The 17,516-nt window shown below is 35.1% G+C and overlaps 1 protein-coding gene across 27 annotated transcripts in view; it reads left to right on the forward strand.

Annotated features, from left to right (window-relative positions):
- The window catches only part of SSBP2 (single stranded DNA binding protein 2), a 326,613-nt gene extending 311,183 nt beyond the window's left edge, over positions 1–15,430 (forward strand). For all 27 annotated transcript variants that reach the window (XM_078365256.1, XM_078365258.1, XM_078365263.1 and 24 more), the window contains 3 exons: positions 523–551; positions 8,063–8,161; positions 14,828–15,430. In XM_078365256.1, coding sequence (XP_078221382.1) covers positions 523–551; positions 8,063–8,161; positions 14,828–14,857 — 158 coding nt within the window. In that variant the 3' untranslated portion in view covers positions 14,858–15,430. The remainder of the gene's footprint in view (positions 1–522; positions 552–8,062; positions 8,162–14,827) is intronic.
- Positions 15,431–17,516: the final 2,086 nt, after the last annotated feature.

A 17,516-nucleotide genomic window follows, 5' to 3' on the forward strand; every position in this document is an offset into this window, starting at 1 on the left:
AAAGACATTTTTAGTTTTGAAGGATTATCATGAATATTCATTGCTACCAACTTTTTAATATTAACCTAGCTTTTGGTTATTATAGTAAAGTATGGTTTAAAATATTGTCAAATATTGTTGCAAGTGTTCATTTTATATTTTATCAGATTTACAGCATCATTTTAAAAAAATACGTAGATATCTCTATATATGTTATGTATATATATATATACATTTTTAAATTTTTAATTGGTTAGGGTATGTAAATGCTCTTTCTAAACTTTCAGAAATCTATGATAACAGTTGCCTTCATACTTCCATTTTAAAAAATGATCAGGAACTAGGGATAGAATTCCTTGGATTTTCTATCAGATGGTACTGATTCAACATACCATATAAAAGAAAAGCAGTTTTTTCAGATTAAAAAACTCAGGAGTTATACACTGGAAAATGCATATAGTATACTTCACTTATTTGAACTAAAGGAGTATTTATAAATAGAATCTTACCTAATAAAGGCTTTCTTTTTATATTTTGTTTCAGGCTCGGGAGATATGGACAGTATTTCCAAGGTGAGTGCTGTGTATTCTGTGTTGTTTTTAATCAACTGTATTTAACATGGAACTCTCATTAAAATTATTAGAGTACACTTACGAATATTGTTCTTAAACAAGAGTTTGAAAGTAGAAGACCAGGTATAATTAATTGGCAGTTAAGAATATTAATGTATATTATCTGTGGGAAAGGCTAAAGTAAGTTTTTTAAGAATAAATATGCTAAGAGTCATTAACAGGACATACTATACATTATTAATTGATACCTAAGTAATAACAGATTTAATCACATTATGATGTTACTTATTTGTAAAGAAAACTTACAGAATTTAGATAATCTTGAAAATTTAAAGAAATCTAAAGAAATGTTAGGAGAGGTGAATCTGAAAAAAAGGTTATTATGTATCATAAGGGCATTGCCTTTACATATTCAGTTCATCTTGCAGACCTTCATTAGGAAATGCTGATTTCCACAATAATTATTCTAGTCCCCAAAATAGAGTAAGACAGTGATTAGAGGAAAATTATATTAGTACAAGTAGGATAGAGAGCCTTTCATTAGTAAATGTTTGCGTTTTCCCTCTTTCAATAGTTTGAATATCTAAAATGAATCCTTTAATAAATGCCTTATATTTTTGAAGAATAATACCTAAATACTATTTAGGTCATGATGAAGTTAAAATAGTTCTTGGTGAGTCAAATATATTTAGAATTACTGATGAGAACTGATTATTCGCTACTACCAGAATGGCTGTCTTAGTAGTCTGCTCTATATCAATAAACAGAGAAATTCATTAAGGTATGACTTTTAAAAAAATATTTACTTATTATACTTTGAGTTCTGGTGTACATGTGCTAATTAATATTTATGTATAATAATGTAAAATTCCTGCTGCCAAAAAAAAATAAAATTGATTGAACTAAAAAACAATTTAATACTTCAAGTTTTAAAAAATATTTAATTAGAATTCTAGCATTATAACTCTACTGCTTGGCTGCTTAGCCTCACATTTCCATTGGTATTTTAGATGTCTATGTTTAGAAACAATCAGAAAGGTCTTTTTCATTTCTAAAAATAGATAAATATGTATAACGAGTACTAGCTTACCTCTGTGAGAAATTATATTTCTGAAGCCTATTTCAAAACAAAATTCCCTATGTAACTTTATTAGCACCTTCTCTCCCGGCCTTTGCAAGTCAGATGACCGTGATTATGTTGACTGTCTCGGGTATTACTTTTTTTTTTTTTTTTTTTTGAGATGGTGTCTTGCTCTGTCACCCACGCTAGAGTGCAGTGGTGCAATCTCAGTTCACTGCAACCTCCCCCTCCTGGGTTCAAGCAATTCTCCTGTCTCAGCCTTCCTTGTAGCTGGGACTAAAGGCACACACCACCACACCCAGGTAATTTTTGTATTTGTAGTAGAGACAGGGTTTCACCGTGTTGGTCAGTCTGGTCTCAAACTCCTGACCTCAGGTGATCCACACACCTCGACCTCCAAAAGTGCTGGGATTACAGGCGTTACCCACTGCACCCAGCATCTCAGTTATTTCTAACAATTGAATCAGCCAAATTGTGCTTTGTGGTCTCCAGTGAAACTTCTAATGCCTCATTTGATAAGCATATTCTTTTATCTAGAGATGGATTCTTAATTACACAAAAGTAGGATCATCCAGATAATTTTAGGCCATCTTCCTAAAATTTTCACTACCTACCTAAAACCTTTTACATAAGATAGCTATAAACAAAATTCTATATGGGAAAGTACTTTATAATTTATAAAACAATTTAAAAATTTTAAAATAGTCATAATGATGAATTAAATGCCATCTTCTAATCTGCCCTTATATCAGATCGGTTGCTATTCCTTCTGTGCTTACTTGCCCATGCCTGTTTTCAGATACAAGTTTTCCACCATACTGTGCCCATGCCTCGCAACATTCTCTTGCCTAATCATGCCTTGCTTGTGCTCTAAGCAGTAACCAACCATCCAGTGTGTACTTTTGTGTGCTGGGTATTGCCTTCTGCACTGTGGGGACATAAAAAAGACTTAACTTTAACAACGAACACAATCTCTGCCCTCAGGTGGTTTATTCTTAAGCAGGAGATCCTTCATTCAGTAAACGTCAGTGCACTAAGTCATTATGCTGGGCTCTAAAAATCCAAAGATAAACAAGATACATTGTCTGCCCTCAAGAAGTTCAGTTTAACAGAGGAGATCAAACAAATAGGATAAAAAACTTTTACAAAGCCAAATTAATATGCATTTAAATTTACATAAGATTTATCCCCCTAGTAATAAACATGCCACTTAACAATGTACTAGAATTGACTAGTTAAATCTGCCTTCAAATGAATTCCTACGCAGCTCATTTCTATACCGCCTCTGCTCCAAGTTCATTGGCTCTGTGCTGGTTGACCCTGGGTGATAGTACCACTAGTGTCTGTCTCACTGTAGTCACTCATTCTCTAACATCATCAGCAGCATCACGCACATTGTATACCTCCTGCCCCAGATTCTTTCTCTTCCTACTTCTTTCCACTCCCAGCCTAATTTTTCAGTTTTTTACTCCAAGGTGTGCACAGTCACTAACTCCGCTTTTCCTACATTTCTTCCTTTTCCAACTCATGTTCAGCTATCTCAAGAAGCTTTCTCCTTGTGTTTGTTTTCCTGGAATCATTAATTATCATTCATTACCATCCTGTTTTGTTTTTTTCTAATAATTTTGTTTGTGAATCCAAAGACAGTCTTACCATTATTGCTTAGTAATTTTTAAAGTCCCTTTTAGGTCTCTAGCTATAGCGCTATAGTTCTCCAGTAAAATCTGTATTTTGTCAAGCACCAGTATCACATATTAAAAAAAAAATTTACTGCATTTTAAATGTGAATAAGTGCCACTTCAATTGTATTTCTACTTTTTATTACATAGATACTCTATTTTATCCATTTATATATATAAAATAAATAAAGAGTACTGAACTGAGATTCAGAAAGCCTGGTGCTACTACAGTACTTACAAGTAACAGCAGCATGTTACTTAATCTCTCATAGGCATAGTTTGCTTAGCTGTACAAAAGCTTGTACTTCATCCCCTGCCTACTTCAGAAAATTGTTGAGAATCAAGTGTGAACATGAACATATGTTAAGGGCTATGAAGTGCTATACAGACAGTAAATATCTTCCTTCTCATTAGCTACACAATCTTTTGTGGACAAGGCTAGGAACTCACACTATCAAATGCACTTTGATGGCACCATTTCAGTAAGCAAAATGAATTCAAAGCTTCCAATGAAGTTTCAAAATTCTTTCTTACTTAGTTGAGCATTACATTGTAATGCTCTTGTTCCTCTTTTTCAAAATGCAGAATGTATCTTTAATTTAGAAGGCCTTTAAAGATGATATATGAAATTCCTTTCATCCCTTTAATAACTGAGGGGTCACCCATTTAATTAGTGGAACAAAAATATTTTTCCTTGGAGTTGTTTTAGGGGTTGGGGGTAGAGAGAAATATATGGTTTGTTTTTTGTTGTTGTTGTTTTTTAAAGACAGCCTCACTGCAAACTCCACCTCCCAGGTAAAAGCAATTCTCCTGCCTGAGCCTCCTGAGTAGCTGGGATTACAGGCATGTGCCACCACGCCCAGCTAATTTTTGTGTTTTTGCTATAGATGGGGTTTCACCATGCTGGCCAGGCTGGTCTCAAACTCCTAACCTCATGATCTGCCTGCCTTGGCCTCCCAAAGTGCTGAGATTACAGGTGTGGGCCACCGCACACAGCCAGTTTGTTTTCTTAGAAGAAAAGCCCCTAAAAATTCTACAGTTTACATTAACATATCTCACATTTATGTTTTTGAGTTTGAAAAAATATGTATGTGACAAGTTCTGATCATATCATGTTTAATAAATTATCAAGGATGTATTTTCAAACTGAAGCATTCTGACCTCAAGAATTTTGGTTCCAGTTAGAGATTCTACACTGTTCACAAGGGAGCTAGTAGATGACTAGAGATCTCCACCATCATCTCAGGTGTGCTGACCTGAGTTCTAGCTCAGCTATACCCACTGGGAGAATGATTGACAGTTTGTTCTTTGAGGGAGCTAGCAGAGTCAAAACAACACTCTATAAAACTCACTATTGGCAGCCTGTGAGAAAGCAATTCAAAATCCACTACTTAGCATAACATCATTAGTATTTTATTCTGATTATAGGCAGAGCCACAGTTTCTATAAATGTTCACTTTTTAAAATCAAAAATGGAAAAAATTAGAATTTTTAAAAGTTTTAAAGGTTTAGAACAGAGTTTGAGGATAGGAAAAGAGATAATGACTTACTAATTAAGAAAAAATATGGGCTGGGCACATTGGCCCGCACCTGTCATCCCAGCACTTTGGGATGCCAAGGTGGGAGGACTGCTTGAGTCCAGGAATTCATGACTAGCCTGAGCAACATAGTGAGATTTTGTCTCTGCAAAATATTTTTAAAATTAGCCAGATGTGGTGGCACATGTCTGTAGTCCTAGCTACTCAGGAGGCTGAGGCAGAAGCATCACTTGAGCCCAAGAGTCCAAGGCTGCAGTGAGCTATGATCTCACCACTGAATTCCAGCCTGGGTGACAGAGACCATGTTGCAAAAAAAGAAAAAGAAAAAGAAAAAGAAAAGAAGATATGGAATACCTGCTAAATGAAATCAGACCAGAAGGTCTAACAGGGTTAAACATGGCAGCCAGAGGAAGTTATGTTTGTGGTGTATTATGTGTGTGTATGTATATATATACATAAAACTTTCATGTATGACATCATAGCTTAAGAGAAAGACTTTTCAGCTTGAAGAAATGATAAGTGAGAATGTAATAAAATTTCTTGAAGACAGAATCAGTATAATCCTAACCATATTTTTTCAAGCTGAACTCTTAAAGTAGGGAATAAAGTACACATTAACTGAAATAACTGTAACCAATAGGCCTAATATAGCTAAAAGTAATCTTGTACTCTTTTGTGCTGAAGAAATCTGAGTGCCTTTTTGACCAACCTAAGTCCTTTTTGTACATCATATTCTTGCCTTGTTGATGAAACCTACTGGACATATTACACAAATACAGCTACAGTTAAATGAAGTATATACACAGTTCATTGCCACCCACCCTCCTAACCTGTTCTGGGATGGTTTTTGGTACCACTATCTTAGCTGTCCCTCAGATGCCAATATTGAATGTGCCCTTTAGCCTATATTATCATGTCACTTTGATTATGGACAGCACAGTTTTCTTAAGATCTCCCATTGAGGAGCTTCTGTTGTTTTCAAATTTTTCAGAGATTAGTTAAAAACAAATATACAAAAATGTATTGTCCTATCATTTCAAGCTTTTTAAATATGGTCCAGTAGGCTGAATAGGAATAGGTTTCGGAGATCTGATTTTATCTCAGTTTTGTTTATTGAATGTATGCTTTTAATCTTCTTCTCAGTGTCCTTAAATACCCATCCCTACCACACACACACGAGTATGATGCTAAGCCATCATGCTATGAAGAGGTTGCATGTGAAACAGAAATAATAACATTGAAATTATTTTGTATGTATTTAAATATTAGTAATGCAATGTTACTTTTAAATTCTAAATATTTAAAAATCAACTCTTTGAGTTAGGAATCAGGTTAGCTAAATTTTCAGAATTAGAAATCAAGAAGTGATATGTGGCCAAATGTGCAGCAAAGATTTAAAGCACCCCAACTGAATCTGAGATACGCTGCTTCTCTCAAGGCACCTTCTATACCACAGAGGGTATGAATGTTACACAAAAATGAGAGAGTTCATTTTGTTCTTTTGTTCGACTGTGTAAAATATGCAGTTTCCAACTGCATCATTGAATTTCCTTATATATACATATATATGTATATATATTAGATTGTGTTTTTTCTAGTATTACCAATTTCTCCATTATATATAAAAAGACAGAAATCTAAGAGATTTTATGAATTATGAGTAAATCTTATAATATTTTTTATCAATTCAGTTTCCTTTTTGAGCTGTCAGTATTATCATTCCTGTTTTCAAGGGACAGTTTATTATTTAACTGATAACTGTAATAATTAATGAATTCTAAAATAATGCAGTTAAATTTTACTTAATTTTTTTTTTCAGGAAATTGAGACATTCAGGTTCATTTCAAAGTATAGTTGCTTTTCTATATACTTGGGTTACTAACATTTTCAGAGAAAAGTTTCTCAAAAAAAATAGAATCCTCTTTATGCTATTAAAGTATGTTTTCCGAGTCCTTGGGGTTTCTTGACATATAGAGCTCCAGTGGACTTCAGAGGATTCCTGTTCTCAGATCCTCCCTGTGGGGCGCACAGCAAGACAAGACACAAGTGCATTTCCACCAGCTCATCTACCTGTCACTGCTTTACATTGTAATCATATACTAAAAAAGCACATTTTTCTTTTGGGAATAACTCATTCATGAAATGTTAATGTTTACAATAAAGTTGTCGTAGTTAAGACAAAACTCTGAGCAATTTTCTTTAAATCTAAAAACTAATTCCAAAATAATATAAATAGCAATGGCTTAGAAAAAAAAATCTAACCTCTTTCTTCCATTTGAAATAACAAAAATATTTAACTCTGAAGTTTTTTTAACAAATTAATAAATTGGACCTTGAAAGAATTACAGTTGTACTACTGTATAAACCTGGTTTATAGTCTGGTGTCATGCTATATTTCCTGTTGATGTGGAGTATCAGGTATCCTGCCACGGCTAAAATTGCATGGTAATAATGAGACTAGTAAATTTAAATAGAATATGAAGCAATGCACTGCTAACTTGGTGTTTGATTAGATTGCTAATAGCAGCCATTTGATCTTCAAGGAAAGTTTTAAAGTAAATCTACTCTTAAACTAATGATAGCAAAATGTTCTAAAGTAGTTTTCTTTTGAGCCCCCTTTTCCTCTAAAAGTACGTAATGAATTATCAAGTCCTAAGGTGTCTCTCTTGTTCTTAACTACAGTTGTTAGCTGTATTTCTTTTTTCCTTAAAGTTCATGTAAAAATGGTTGAAATAGTGTTATCTGTGTACTGCATGTAGAATTAAAAGAAAATGTTTATTAAAACAGTGACCTTTTAAAGTCTGGTTAATGAAATGACTAAGGGAGTTATTGTTCCATATTACCTTATCAGTGGGTAGTATCTCTTCATCATGCCCCTGCTGGGAATGTTTTAAACTCTCCTGAATTTTAGGAACTCTGTAAGCTGAGGGTAGGAAATTGAATAAATATTGATTCTGAAACTAAAAAAAAAAAATAGTTGTGGTAGGTTATTGGGCTTTTTTTGTTTGTTTTTTTAATTTTCATTTGGGAAGGCATTAATACTTGTCAAAGCTGAAAGAATGAAATAGAATACGTGGCAGAAGTCTAAGATTAAAATTTTAAGTATGGTTCGTCCTTAGAGAGGCTGCTGTAGATTCAGTGTTTGAAACAATACAATGTAAGAGGGAAATTAAAATCTTCAACAATGCCTTGTTTTCTAAATCTTGTTTACAGAATTCTCCCAATAACATGAGCCTGAGTAATCAACCGGGCACTCCAAGGGATGATGGCGAAATGGGGGGAAATTTCTTAAATCCTTTTCAGAGTGAGAGTGTAAGTATTCTCTTGACTATATCATACCCAGATTTTATTTCTGAAGCTCTTCTGCTAGAATTAATGCATAAAGCCACTCTTACTGCTGTTTATCTAGAGTTCAATAGGTTGATCTTTTAGAAGTCAGATGAACCTTAAAATAGAATACCTTTGAAAATAATTTCGAAAACAAACTTTTTCTTTTTTACTCCTATTCTGTGTACATAGTTAGAAAAATCGTAATACTAATTTTCTCATTGAGAAACTCTACTGTAAAGGAGCAAACTGGAAACAGGTTGCCTATTTGATACTTTTTATAAGTTTTCCTGCTACTAAAATGTCGCAGATTGCTACAAAACTAGGTCTGTTTCAGTGCTGCCCTCAACATCTAAAAAGTCTGTTCTTACTTTATATAGTAGACCTTATTGGACTGAAGGCCAAATTGGCTGTCTGTTAACCTGAGCTAAATACCCAAGTCACTGTTTGCGTGTGATTGTACTGTTACACAGAATTTCATTCCATATCTCCATAGAAGTAGACAGAACCAAAAAGAGAAGCAATAGAATTCATTTATTTAACAAGCAATTACTGAGCACTTGCCACATGCCAAGGCAATATGCTTAGGTACTGGAGAAACCAAAATGACGAAATGGTGCTTTTTCTCAAGGAGTTCTACATAATGTAATGATTTTTTTTACATTAATATTTCACATTAGAAACCCCAGTGTAATTTTTTAAAATATAGTTTCCCAGAACTCTCCCTAGACCTAGTGAATCAGAATTTCCAGGAGTGGGACTGGGCATACTTGAATGTGGAAAAGCTTTGTTATTGAGGCTGGTATACATTGTCTGCGAAGAACCACTGAATTGGATTATAGCATAAAAGATTTCAAAACCCCAATGAATTTTATCTTCATAGGATTCATGCCATCATTAAAATTTATTATGGCAGACCTACCAAACTACAGTCAGAGTCAGAAGAGAAACTGCCCTTCCTTTGCCTAACTCAGCATTTACCAGAGGTGATAGCATCAGAATTTGAAGCACTGGCTAATAGCACATCTACCTTTATACAGAGTGGCTGTTCCATTCCCAAAACAGAACATAAGATTGAGTGCTCTGTGGATTATTTTCGTTCTGATATCTACATAGGACCTTTGCAGGGGACAAGACTTCCCCTGCTTTAGACTTTATTTCTGTTAAAATTATGCTGATCCATAGTTTGTTTTACTTGTAGGCTACATATGATTACTGAGGACAAATAATTTTTTTATATGTAAAAATTTACAGTAAAAAAAAAAACATTTAGCCTGTCAGTGATAAGGAAAAACATGAGAAGCTACATAATTTAAGTCATAATACTTTAGGGTTATGGGAATTATTTTTTAGATCCTGGTTCTTTGAGTGGTTTGCTTCAAAACTATGGACAAATTAGTTGATTTTTCTTTGTTCACTTTTATCTAATTAAAGACATTTACTTCCTTTTCTGATAATTTTACCAGCAATAAAATGGTATAATTCAGTGAGATATTTGATAATTCAATTCAGTGTAACATTTATTGAGCCTATTATATGTAAAGCATCAGGTTAAGACCAAGATGTTCTGAAATAAATATAATACCTACTCTCAAAGAATGCAAGTCAATTAGGAAAAACAGATGTTTATATAACTAAAACATGTCAATGAGTGCTATAATGTATATATAAGCCAGGTATTTTAAAAGTCAAAGGAAATGATTAATTTGGAGTTGGAAAAAAACTTTTTTAAAAAGGTTCCATTTGACTTTTACTTTATGGGCAGTCACAAGAGGAACTCTCTCTTCTCCTTCCTTCCCAGATTTGTCATTAGTGACTACTGCCTTGTTTAACAGTTGAAAGAGGGGTACCAATTCAAAACTGGCATCAGAAAGCTCTTCAGTGGGGCAAAGAATCAGATATAACAGGATGTGGAGAACTTCCTTGCACAGAATCAGCTCCCGCCTCTCCCTTCAGTCCCTACTGGACTATGCACATGCCAAACAGCAGATTCTTCTGTGAATATGTGCATTTAGAAATGAGAGCAACTGGAACAGGGCTTCTTCCACCACTAACACCTGGCCCAGGCTCCCTGCCCCTGAGCCTAAGCAGGTTCAGTGCTAGACTGCTGGCAGAGTTAGCAGCAAATAGAAGCTCCCTGCTTTCTCTTCCCTCCTTGTCTCCTGTCCCCACCAGAAAAGTTGTAAAAGGAAAAATAATTTGATGGTGTACTAAGAAACTGCACCACCACCCTGGATAGTAGTACAGCCTTGGAAGCAGGTCCACACTGGCTTCTCCATTCTTTTGTCTGCTGAGAAGGGACTTGTTATGAATGATGTCATTGTTATCCATGTCTTTCTCTGTCATATTACCATACCTTTTTGTTTAGACTTTTTATAAAATCAAGCAATAAGAGGAGAGAGGAAGAAAGACAGAAGAGATTTGGTGCTGACAGATGTAACCCTTTGAAGAAGTAAATAAGCTAGTTATTCCCAATAAGTTAGCTTTGCTGTAATCAAGAAAAAGCAGAACTCCTAATGAATTCAAAAAGAAAACATTTTTCAATAAATGAACATGCAAGTTCTAGTGTTTAATACACATAACTCTGAAAGCACATATTTTTGAGCAGTCTGCCTTTGAAGGATCTGTCAGTTTTTATCTTGAAGTTAAATCACAGAAGGAGGCCTGGGAAGGGAGGATGTATCTATTGAATTCTCTTTATGTACTAGATACTATCCTAGTCTCTTCACACTCACACATGCTACTTCATTCAGTTAATATAGAAACAAAAATGCCCAACTTAAAATCATAAACCTCGCAGTGCCAACATGCTTGACAAAACAAAATGTGAATCAAAAAATGTTTCACTGCTTAGGTTGTTTTTTAAGAGCACAACCAAGACCCTTTATTTCAAGAAACAAAGATGCCCCCTAGTGTTCAAACTGTAAAACAATTGTTTTGGAAAGTACAGAATACAAAAAGCCTTAATTGAAAAAAAGTTTTTCATGCTTCTCAGGTGAAGAAAGTAGCTGGTCTTATTTCCTGAATTAATTTAGCAAAATATTTTCTCTTAGCGCTGAAATGTAACCAATTGAGTAAACATGATATTAAAATAATTGCATCAAATAGGAATTACAAACAAGATGGTAGATAATCTCTCATTCCCTTACTCCCCTTTGTCATTTTTCAATACTGTAAAGAAATCACACCAGCCCCAGTTTGTTTAATGTAATCATATAAACACTCAATGTATTTCACTTTAGTTTAGCTCAGGGTAGAAGAACTATTTTTTATTTCATTAAGAAAATAAAGTATCATACAGATCTTAAACAGAAATATAGTGAGTATTAAAGTGTTCTTGACATGTATAAACAGAAATTTATATACATTGTTCAAAGACTTCATGGAAATCTCTGATGGATTTTATGGTACACAACCTGGGCATAATAAGGAAAAAAAATCACAAGTTCATACCCAAGGCCTGCTATCTCATTTCACATTAAAAGATAAAATACGTTGGTATGTATTTAAAATAATATTTTAAGGTTTATATTTTTAACCAAACCAAACGGTAATGCTGTTGACTGCTTTGTAAAAGCCATTTTATCCTCTGGTTCAGGAGAGCCAGACTCACAGAATAGTTTTGAAACAGGGCAACCTGATATCACAGCATTTTGGCATAAACATTACAATATGTCATCACATATTGATGCAGTGTGGTCTCAGTACAGTACATCATGAATATTTTATGTCTCTAAATATGATACTCCATTTAACACCTATTCTTCCTTTACTTCTGGAAAATTGTAGGCCCTTCTCTACTACTTTGAAGAATAGTAATCTGTAGCAAAATTCCTTTTGGCTTGCCCATTCTGTGAGTTTTCCTAGAAATTTTATTTCCCCTTATTTCATTTTTCGAAGTAGTTTCAGTAACAGCAGTCGAAGATGAGCAGTTTACAGCCTTAGAATTGTAAATAGCACATTGTATATGTAGACACTTGGCATAAATACAAACTATTTTACTGTACTAAATACATTTAGCATATCATCTTACAGTTATTTGTACTACTTAAAATGTAAACTTTATTAGATGCTTACTCCTTTTTCTGAGCTGTATTGTATTGCGTGGAGCTGATGCTGCCATTTGACTGAATTGGGCCTTCATTTTCTCTATTTTTTCACTCAGTTTCCTCCCCAGGCCAACCTCACTCTTTTAACTTCCCAACACGTTAGTAACAAAGTATCATTTTTCTGTAAAATTTACTTCAAACATTTGAAACATCACAGATAAAAAATGTTAAGTTGCAACTGTTGAGATGATAGCAACAAATAAAAATGCTTGATATAATGTGAGACATGGAATCACATTATGTGCATGGGATCTTGTGATGAAATGGTTGTATGTTCCCCTCTGACACAGGGTCAGGGATTGGCTCCATGTCATCAGTGTTTGTCTATGACCAGGGGTTTTGCTTTGCTCTCCTTTTCTGCTGCTCTGATCAAGGGGAGAGGTTTGTCTAAACTGAATCCCCTTTCTTGTTTCTGATAGTTGCCCTGTTTTGTTTTGTTTTTTTTCCTACTATGGTCTTATCTAAAAGTCTTCCCTTTTTATCATCATATACTCACTATAATCCTACATACAGGATCAGTTCAAGTATGTAACTTCACTTTCTCTCCTGAAACACTGTAGGCTGTGAAGTGATTAACAAGTATTAATAGATTGTCCTTGATGTAATCCATGTTTAAAGGATTAAACAATCCTCTTCCTGTGGTCCAGGACCCTTTTCCAGGCCTAATCACCCACCTTTCCTCAGGAACAGTGCATGTTTTTGGTTTGAGCCCTAATGGCATCATATGCCAGCTGAGCCATTGCCCCCCGTGCTCTTCCCCGGGGAGTCCTGCTTTCACACTGTAATCTGTCCTTAAATCAGTACCCACATACATGTCTTTTCTGGTTTCTGCAGTTGGTCTCAGCTTGTCTAGAATTCACTTCATTCTTTTCTCTTTCTGCCAACTTTCTGAAAAGTTCATGCTCTCCTACCCAGGATCATCACAGCTTCTAGTTAGGTCCCTGGAGCCTGGGACCAATCCCTTTGACTTTATCTACCTTTTTCCAGGTGGCACAATTGTTAATAGCATGTTGAAAGGAATTGCCTTTTATCCTGGTCCTCATGGGTTTCCAGTAAAACATTTAAAACATTTCAGGATCCACATTTACATTTTAATTTAGAAACTGTCTTCATCCAAGGAGTAGATTACCACGTGGGATTAGATGCCTCTCCCCACAGCTCAGATAGTCTAGAGCTGTGATGTCCAAAATGGTAACCACTAGCTACATGTAGATACTTAAATAAATTAAAATTAAATAACATTAAACATTTAGTGTTTTCATTGCACTATCACATGTCATGCGCTCAGTAGGCACATGCGGCTAGTGACCTCCAGGTTGGACAGCACAGACCACAGAGCAGGTATGTCATTGAAGAAAGTTCTCTTGCATGGTGCTGCTGTAGAACTTTGCTATCACAGTCTATTCCCCAATAATATGAGGGTACAATGGCACAATTAGCAATTAAAACCACTTTCTCCAAATCTCTAAAACCCTCACCTTTTATCATTTGTCAGCCTCATCAGACTGACAAGTCAGCATGTAACAGTGATGTTTCTACTCACACACACAAATGACTTTGGATTTCAGTTAGAGTCACAGGCCAAAGCACAGTGGCTCATGCCTGTAATCTTAGCACTTTAGGAGGCCAACGCAAGCAGATTGCTTGAGCTCAGGAATCAGCCTGGGCAACATGGTGAAACCCTATCTCTACAAAAAATACAAACATTAGTCATGTATGGTGGCATGCGTCTGTAGTGCAAGCTACTAGGGAGGCTGAGCTGGGGAGATCACCTGAGCCCAGAGAGATCAAGGTGGCGGCAGTGAGCCAAGATCACACCACTACACTCCAGTGTGAGTGACAGAGTAAGACCCTGTTTCACACAAACAAAAAAGATTATAGAGTCACAAATTATGAGCAAGATGCTTAAATGCTAAAGTATAAATTAGACTCAAGTATTTTAAATGCTTTAATGAGAGCTTCCCAGGGCCAGCTTGGAATTGTTTTTTTGTTTGTTTGTTTGTTTCCCTACAACATTAACCTAACACCTGCTAAGCACTTTCTATGTATTCAATAAATTCATGCTTTAAGGGTTTTATATCTAATTTTCCCCAATCCCCTTTACAGATAGGGAAGCTGAGTCAAGACAGGTTAGGCAGTCTCCTCAATTTACAAGCTAGTAGATAGCAAAGACTAGTCCTCATACTTACCTAGTTATGATCCAGCCTTAGACTAAATTTACCCAAGTTTTTTACAAGTGTGTATGAAATATAAATCTGTTTGGAGGGAGAAGGCAGAGGGAGTGGGGAATGATCAGCCTTCAGGGTGCAGGGAGGGAATAGGACTTGATGCTTTCCAGGGGAAATATTTAAAATTTCAGTACTAAGTTAAGTCTGTATCAGTTTACTCTTTTTATACTTCTTATTTTATGTTGTATGAGATGAAAATCTTTCACATAAAAGATGATAAGAAATTAGAATTCATCATTTCTATTGTACTGAGAAGAACCTCAGTGATCTCTAAAAGAATTGTTGTTAAAATATGGATTCTTCTTTCCTTCTAGTACTCCCCTAGCATGACAATGAGCGTGTGATCCATTACCAAGTCTCCTCATGAAAACCACAGTGAGTCAGCCCTTCACAGAACTACTACGGAAGAAAATTATTCATCACAGTGTACAGTTAAACAAAGGAATCTCAGTCACACCAAACCAACCTTTTTATTTCCTGCTCTCTCCCCTATTTTGTGAAGAAAGCGGGTCCAAATGTGATTCAAACAGCTGTACGGAGTGGCATATTAGAATTGCCCTAAACTGAACTGCAAATAATTATGTGTGTATGTATAAGTGTGGGAAAGAGAATGTACTGTATATGTGTATGTTATATGGACATAGACACATACATACATTGGCCCACAGGACATTGTAAAATATTATCACATGACATCTTAAGTAGAAATAAGTAGGGACTTTTATTCCATCCTTTTTTTCACGTTTACATTTTAATTATTACAAGTTGCTCCTGCCCCCCTCCCTGAACTATTTTGTGCTGTGTATATCACTGCTTTATATAAGTTATTTTTTAAGGTGAACTCAGATGTTATGGTTTTGTAAATGTCTGCAATCATGGATAGGAATAAAATCGCTTATTTGAGAGCTTTCATTAAACTGCGTCTGATGCAAGTTATCCTGTGAATCACCAAATGTACTGTCTCAAAAAAATAGAAGAATATGTGTCTTCGTCTTTATGTTGAATCAAACAATTTCTCTGTTACCTTCAGTGAAAAGTATTTTTTTACTTTTTATTTCAGAAAAACACTTCAAATCAGAAAAGCTTAACTGGGGCCCCACACAGTATATTTCTGCAATAACTGCTTTAAATGGATTCTTGATTTGTTTGTCTTAGATGATACAGAAATCATTAAATAGCCCAAATTACTTAGACCATAGCAATAAAGTGACAGGGGTTGTCGTATTTTTACAACATCTTTTCTCTTTAACGTGATGATGCCCCAAAGTGATAACAAAACCTTTTGCTTGAATTTGTCACTTCTCACCAGGAATACTAGAGGTAAATTTTTAATAACATACTAATGTTAAGTGGTATCTGGTTTTTACTCACACTTTTCGTGAGCACATTCATGTAGACGTTGCAAGCAAATACATTGAAGGAGACTTTGAGCACAAGGAGGAGAGAGTTATTAGCACTCCTGAGGCCTCTGGAGTGCTGCTTTTCTATCCAGGGATCTTGCTTGCTACCAGCAGAATTGACTGGTATTGGTTCTTACTGGCCAGGGAGCCCTGCTCTGTTCCCAGAATATAAGGCTTTCATTCTGAAGCAAATCATTGATAGTAACTTTGCTTTATCTAGCCATTGACTTCAGCAGGCTAAAACTACATTGTGTAACTGACTGTTCAAAAAAGAATGAGTAAATGTTTTTTAAAAAATCCACTTCCCTTATGAAAGCACCTTGCTTAATGGCACTTTCCAGATCTTTGGGGTTTTGTACTTAATTATACCTACATAGACCAGAATCACAATAGAAAGGTATGAAGACTTTAATTTCAGACTCTGAAAGATAACTGGGTGATCCTTTATGTTAAAATTGTGATACAAATAACCATTGATAAATACCAACTGTGAATCCAAACTCCAGAGACTTTGAAAAGTGTTAATCTCAGGTAAGAGGAATCTTCTCTTTCCTTTTGGCTTATGGTCTCTAAAGTGAAAATTTAGCAGTATGCAGTCATGCATCTCATAATGACATTTTAATGAACCACACAGACTGCATATACAACAGTGGTTCTATAAGATTATAATACCATATTTTTACTGTAGCTTTTCTATGCTTAGATACACAAATACCATTGTATTACAGTTGCCTTCAGCATTCAGTACAGTAACATGCTGGACAGGTTTGTAGCCTACGAGCAATAGTTTATATTATATGGCCTAGGCGTGTAGGAGGCCATACCATCTAGGTTTGTGTAAGTACACTCTGCGATGTTCGTACAAGGACAATATTGCCTGACAATGCATTTCTCAGAATGTATACTTGTTATTAAGTAACACGTGACTGTATTTGCTAGTTCCTGATGACTTATTTCTCTCAAATTCATAATGATTTAGTCCTTGTCAAAATAAAGATTTTGCCTGTGCTTAAGAGGGATAGTAGGCAGAACTGTTGAGGGGGAAAAAAGCTGAATTAAATTTATGTTGCAGATTTAACTATGATAAAACAAACCTCAGTTAATCACACACAGCACTCAGTTGCCTAGGAGTACACACTGGAGAGCAGCCTCATGCTGTCAAGCTGCAGAAACCTTTCATGCAAATTCAGATGAAAGGTCTTTACCTCAATCCAAGGCAACCTGCATGATGACACTTCGTATAGACACCTGACTTTACCAAGAATAATTTTGACTTTCATTTTTTATGACAATCATAAAAATTGACAGTCCTGTGATTATTAAGCTTGATTTTATAATGCTAGAGTTTTCAAACTTTTTGTTGACTCTTCTCCATTGTTACTGATGTTGAAATTCTTTTCTTTGCCTTCTGAGAAGGTATTATTTCTTATCACGAAGAATAATGAACCCTCTGTTCCCCATAAATTAACAGGCAAAAAAAAAAAAGAATGATGAATGTGATTTTACTTGCCCTTATTTTGGGGGTAATACTAGAATATGAATTGCATCATGATCCCCATTATTTCTAATCCATTTTTAGAAAAAAAAAAGAGTAGAATTTGTT

This window comes from Callithrix jacchus, chromosome 2 (assembly GCF_049354715.1).
Source record: "Callithrix jacchus isolate 240 chromosome 2, calJac240_pri, whole genome shotgun sequence".
NCBI classification, from domain to species: Eukaryota; Metazoa; Chordata; class Mammalia; order Primates; family Cebidae; genus Callithrix; species Callithrix jacchus.